The sequence below is a fragment of the Suricata suricatta genome, chromosome 15 (assembly GCF_006229205.1).
Source record: "Suricata suricatta isolate VVHF042 chromosome 15, meerkat_22Aug2017_6uvM2_HiC, whole genome shotgun sequence".
In the NCBI taxonomy this organism is placed as follows: domain Eukaryota; kingdom Metazoa; phylum Chordata; class Mammalia; order Carnivora; family Herpestidae; genus Suricata; species Suricata suricatta.
In genome coordinates this window covers 11256436-11262827 of record NC_043714.1, presented here as the reverse complement: position 1 = coordinate 11262827, position 6392 = coordinate 11256436, and the positions used below count along the sequence as shown (strand labels likewise).

Sequence of the window (6392 nt, the reverse complement as noted above, 5' to 3'; positions counted from 1 at the left end):
ATGTGAGTTCTTTGTGTGCAATCTTTCATTTATGCATGTGAGAGGGTTTTTGTTTTTTTAATATTTTTACATTGTAGTACTTGTTTTGCTTGTTGGTGGTGTTTGCTTATTTAATACATTCTGTCAAGGACAGAAAAAAAATAATAAAGTTATGTCACACTAAAAAAAAATAATAAATAAATAAATAAATAAATAAATCAGAACTGTCAAATGACTCCACTTTGGATTAATGACGTACAATAGAAGAAATGATGATTTATTATATCGATTCTTTTAAGCTAAGAATAAGTTATAATTGAATAATTAATGGTCAACGGAAAATGAAGAAAAGCCCAAGACAACGGTTTTATATAAACACACTTCCTGACGAAGTGCAGAGTTTGTACTTACAGACTGCTTCACTATCTCAGTCCAGTCTGGAGCGACTGCAAATTCAGGGTTCTCTTCCAGCCACCTGGGCAGGTCCTTCATCGGAGGTGCCATAGCTCCACCCATCTGGGGAGAGGCATTTGGAAAATGATCTCAAAGCACAAACATCACCCCCCACTTCCCCTGTATGCACGCACATATCCTATACAGATATTCTAGAAGAAATAGGATTGTTTTTCCTTAAAAAGATGCCAGGATAAAATGCTGTTTCTGGGATAAGAAATCACACAAGAGATCGTTTCCCTTTCCCAAACGTTCACCTTCTTTCCGTTTCGTTTATTGACAACAGGCACCCTTTCTTCTCCTGTCAAAGTGTTTATATCCAATTTATTAGGGTTTCGACATCTATGTCGTTTCTGTTTCGGTTTCTGAAATGAGGAAAACAGCACATCCGCATTCTTCTGCAAAAAAACCCCAAAATATGTATTTAGTAAAAGTGTGTTTAGTAATTACTCTTTCCTGCATAAATGACAAAGAGAATAGTCAAGCTATTTTCTTTCTCTCTCTCTTTTTTTTTTTTTTTAAGTAAGCTCTGCTTCACGTGGGGCTTGAACTCACGACCCCAGGATCAAGAGTTGCACATGCTACCAACTGAACCAGCCAGGCGCTCTCAGTCATGCCATTTTTAATTAGAAAGTTTGGGGCATCGTTTTAGTTATCAAAAACCATACTCTCTTTTAAAAAAAGATAAAATCCTATTTTTCTCTTTGTACATTAAGGAACTAAACACACATGTAAGTTGGAAATCCGCTTTTCCTTTTGTCTACCAATAACCCTGTGTTAAGCCTTTTCTTCAAATGTTTAAGTCACGGTACTTTTAAAGGAAACTTTCTCAAGTCTCAAACTTTCTACTCAGTGACTTGGAGGGACACAGAGATGATGTCATGCCTATGACACAGACTGGACACGAACAGGAGCAACCCAGGGATAAAAGGACCAATGCAGGAGGGGACATTGTGAATGGCAAGGACTCAAGCTGAACTCAACAAAATAAAATGTGAAATCCTACACTTCGGTTAAAAAAAAAAAAAAAAAACCCAGTCACTAAGTACCCAGGAGGTAAAAGATTTGTGCTGCTGGCTAACCAGCAGTTTGTGACAAATCATCTGGAGATGCTGTTTAATGTTTATTGTAAGGCGTTAAGTGTTAGTTGTTGGAAAGAGAAGCTAATGAAGTCTGGGGCTGTGTTAGCCAAACTTCTGCAAGGAACAGCTTCGGGGTACTCTGTGCTCATCAGACCTGGTCTGATCCAATTAAGGTGCATCCGTGAGTGTCATCCCACTGATGAGACCACCTGAAAAACCAGGCCATGTAAAGAATAACTGAAGAAATCATGTCTATTTGGTGGAAGGAGAAAGTAAGGAAGTGCATCATGGGCATCTTCAAGTTGAACTACAAGGTTTCCTTTCTGACTTGAAGCTAGTTTTTCTAACGTATAACACAGTGATAGAAACTGGGGAACGCTTGAGATGAGGAGACATTCAAGCCAAGAGGCAGAGGGCCCGAGAATTTCTGTGTTCCACGGGAGAGTCGTGGGGGCTCTCCTCACAGACTCCTCCCCACTAAACTCTCTAGTACTTACTGGTACATAACTTGGCATATCAACAGTGTAAGCAGGGTGCAGCTTCAGCCATTCAACTAAGTCCTTATTTTTCGGAGCGTCCTCCCCCACCAGCCTAGTCCCGTCTTCAAGATTGATCACAGGGATCCGCGTGTCTGGGTCCAGCTGTCCAGGAGAAGGAATGTTTCTTGTAGGTGGGGTCTCTATATCTTCTTCAAAAGCTTTGGTCACCTCAGCATCCTCCTGCAGAAAGTTGACAGTGGGCTGAATTCTCATAATGTGATAGATTCCTGAAATGTCTTATCCCAGGAAAATGCTATCTTAGCATAATGGATCTTTGACCAAAAGGGGGAAAAAAATTCCCTGAAACACTGTCAGTTTGGGAACAGCTATTAAATTAGAAGAGGAAACTTTAATATCACTCTCCACACTATAGAATTAGTAATTACGGAGGAAATTCACAGTTCACCAATGCTCCACGTTTGAGACCTTGAGCACGCCACGAGGGCACGGGCAGAGTAGTCTGAGCTTGACATGCTTGGAGGGCACGGGCAGAGTAGTCTGAGCTTGACATGCTTGGAAGACAGCCTCTCAATCTCTCTTGGGATCTCAGGATAACATCACTAAAGAAACTAAAATTAAAGGGATGTTCCAGCTGCCATCTTGTGCGTAGCTTTTTGGTACTCTCTGAAGCATACAATGTTATCAGCAGGGCAACATTCTGCAGCAGGCACGTGGGGCAACACTGAAAATATGATGCCGAATGGACGTCTGTTCTCCACCACTGTCCAACCGGTGGCCCTCACACTGTTACTCCAACCTCCAGACAACTTTTCTGGCAACCCGTCTGTCTGTTCCTACTACTCCTACTTTGGTTCAGGTCTTCACCACTAACCGCCACCCCCCATCCCTGCGACATTCCTAAATGGTCTCCCTGATTCTAGTTCCGCTCTTCTTTACTCAGACTTCCACACTGCTGAACTGCAGTCAGTTTTCTAAAATGCACTCTTCCTAGTTCAAAACTATTCTAAACTGTTTATTTATTTATTCATTTATTCATCTTCATAGTTTTTTAAAATGTTTGTTTATTTTTGAGAGAGAGAGAGAGAGAGAGAGAGAGAGAGAGAGAGAGAGAGTACGCAAGTAGGAGAGGAGCAGAGAGAGTGGGAGACACAGAATCCAAAGGCAGCTCCAGACCCTGAGCGGTCAGCATGGAGCCCGACGCAGGGCTCAAACCCACAAACTGTGAGATCATGAACTGGGCCAAAGCTGGACGCTTAAGTACCTAAGCCACCCAGGTGTCCCTATTCTAAACTATTTAAACTATTTTGGTAACTGAATCCCCATCACCTTCAGGATAAAATCCAAGTTCTTCAGCATGGCAGTCAAGGCCCTCCCCGATTTAGATCCTACCTTGCATCCAAGCTCACTTCTGTTGAACTCCACCTCCTCATCGAATTCCCCTGCTGCCGATGACTTTCAGTTTTCCAAACCTGGAAGGCTGTCTCTAGCCTCAGTGCCTTTGCACATTTTCTCCCTGCAACCTCTTTTCAAATGACCAACCCCTACACAATCTTTAAAACGTAACCAAAGCATGACCACATCTAAGGAAACCTCCTCATCTGTTGTTTCTCCCCATATCCTCCTCCTTCCATCGCCATGCTTCCTTTGGGCTCACAAAGTACCCCAGACATGCCTCACAGCTATGATGTATTATTATTTACCAGTCACTCGTCCTAAACACTGAGTTTTCCAGGGCAAGTGCTTATTAAGTGCTTATTCTTCACATGGTAGTTGGGGGGCAAGGGACGGGGGTGCACACAGGGACGGCTTCGACCATGTTGTTGGACGTATGATGACTGTATCCTGACTTTTCATGACAACGCAAAATGATCTCCAGTTTGAATACTGACACAACAGAAGATTTCAGGACTTGTCTTCTTCCGTATCAGTAACACTGCTGACCTTGATAGCTCTTCACTATTTCACTTATTTATAGACCAATCAGTGTTTTCCTTGCGTTTTGTGTGTGTGCACAGAACTTTCCACAATACCAAATACATAATCCCTAAATTTTAACATTTGACAGTAAAAGAAACAAAAATTTTAAAATACACTCTCTAATATCTATTAGGAATTTTGAGCTGGGTTGCTTATATGACTTTAGAAAAAGGAAAAACATCAATAAGTTCTGAGGGATGACTTAAAATATGTGAAATGCATAGAGTCAGGCTGAAGTTGAATATAGGATATACAGTTACAAGACATATATAAATAGCACCTGGTTCACACTGTTAATTCCTGATGCCTGGACCACAAATATGTGCTATGATTCAAATCTTAAATACAACCGTAAATAAATAAAAGGGTGAGATGCAGAAACTCACCAACATGTTGATGCTTAGGGAGAAAGGATTTTCAGGGAACAAAATCTATCAAAGGGTTAGGGTGGTTTCAAGTGGGGAAGGCCAATCACTAGTGGTACGACTTTGGACCCACACACCTGGAAACGCATCGGAATTTATGGAACGACCAGTCACAGCTGATCCATTACAAGGTATATTTTTTATGAGATGCTACAAGTAATCACATGCTCAACAAAAATGACCATTATTATGATTGGTGCCTGGTAATGAATTTTCAAAATTAACTTTTAATCACCCAGATGCATCTGTTTCAGTCAGACCCCTCCGGAGGGCAAATCCCGGTGGGTGCTATTTCATCATTTCTAAACTTTAACTTGACCACCCCTTTTGCCACCCTTTTACGTTATTTGGCTTTCTTGAGATTTAAGAAATAGAAAATGAGCAAACAAGAACAAGGCTGGAAAAAGTAAAAACTGTTGAAACAAACATCTCCCTCCTCTCAGTGTCAGATGTCAGCGTTTCCCAAACTGTGTCCCACCTGCCCAGAGAGAGAGCGAGCCGCTCCTGAGGTGCCAGCTCCTCACTCGCAAACCAGCTCCCGTGTCCCTAGGCTGATCTGGGTTCCAAATCGGTAAGGCCTAAGATACCTGGTCCTAGTTTGTCCTTTAAAAATGGACTACGTGAACTCGGGTCCTCTGGGGGTAAAGCCCTGGTCATTACCCGGGCAGTGCATCTGTAAGTGGGGTGGCTGAAGATTAGGGAAGGGGTTATTATTTTGATCACACTGTACTCATTTCCTTCAACTTGAAAAGGAAAACGTCAAAATCCATTGGCACATACATTTCATGCAACCCTAAACTAGCACAGATCTTTATTCAGTTCAGGTTTTAAAAACAGCTGCGATTAGGAAGCTAGGAGAATCTGCCATCACCACCTCTGTGCGTGAACACAAATCTCAAGTCTGAAATGAAACGTTTATACTAATCTCATAAACGTCAGATTCCCCCCCCCCCCCAACAATATTTTTAAGAGCAGACGCTTTTTCTGCCTCAGGAATTCAGAGAGAACAATTACAGGCTCAGAAGAACACGGTTTTGTTTTGGGCTAGTCTTCCGAGAGTAATCAATATATCAGGATCTTGGGAGGAATAAATCCTCCAGCTACATTCGGTTCGGGCCGAGTGATCTGTATCAAAGCTGAACACAATTTTTCAGCTCAGAACCATGAGTGTTCATTGTGATCCCATTTCTTTAGTGGAAGAAGCCAGCTTTAACACCACATCACTGACGGGAGCGCAGGCCAGTGCCGTCAGAGTGGCAGGGACTCTGGCTGCCACCGCGGGCACACAATGGAAGTGAGCTCCTTAACTTACTGCACTCAATGACGTCCGTTTGTGGCTCATGAAAAGCAGATCAAGCCCCTCCACGTTTTTCCTCCTTCCCCGCCTCCTCTTCATGGGAGGCTCTCCATCCACTAGGGAGCCATTAAGCAGATGCCTCGTGGGTGTGCGTGACAGGCCGGCCTGGAGCAGCTCCATTTGAGTCTTAAAGGCATCGGACACCGGTGTCGAGACATTAGGCAAGATAAACTTTGAAGTAAGAGATGAAAAATTTGAGGTAGAGCTTCCTGCCTCTCTTGAGGCCTTTGATAAATCTACAACTTTTTCTTGTCCGTTTTCTGAGACCACTTGAGACTCCCTCAGCTGAGCAACCATTTCCATGAGGTTTCGCCGCTTGGCAGCTCTCTCGGCCTCAATTTCAATCTTTCTCCTCCTCCTCCTCCGCTGGCGAGGGACAGAGAGGTTTAGGGCGTCTTCCTATTGAAAAATTCCAACACGACAATGAGCCAAAACTGTATCTGCTAATGGGGCTGGGTTTCAGAAAAAAGAACAAGAGGCTTCAGGAATTAAACATTCATAACTGCTGCAAAGAGCTGAGGAGATGGCAGCCATCTTGATTCTAAGTAGGAGCAGTGAGACACGAGCTTCCAAACTGAGCGAAGACTTCAGAGAGCTTACCTCTCAACGGCAGAGCAAA

The 6392-nt window shown here is 43.0% G+C and overlaps 1 protein-coding gene across 1 annotated transcript in view; it reads right to left on the bottom strand.

Annotated features, from left to right (window-relative positions):
* Nucleotides 1-6392, bottom strand: part of CHD7 (chromodomain helicase DNA binding protein 7) — a 146599-nt gene that overhangs the window by 3747 nt on the left and 136460 nt on the right. The window contains exons 35-38 of the mRNA XM_029923243.1: nucleotides 5729-6172; nucleotides 2012-2233; nucleotides 690-830; nucleotides 391-495 (exon numbers count right to left, since the gene is read on the bottom strand). Of these exons, the coding sequence (XP_029779103.1) occupies nucleotides 391-495; nucleotides 690-830; nucleotides 2012-2233; nucleotides 5729-6172 (912 nt within the window). The remainder of the gene's footprint in view (nucleotides 1-390; nucleotides 496-689; nucleotides 831-2011; nucleotides 2234-5728; nucleotides 6173-6392) is intronic.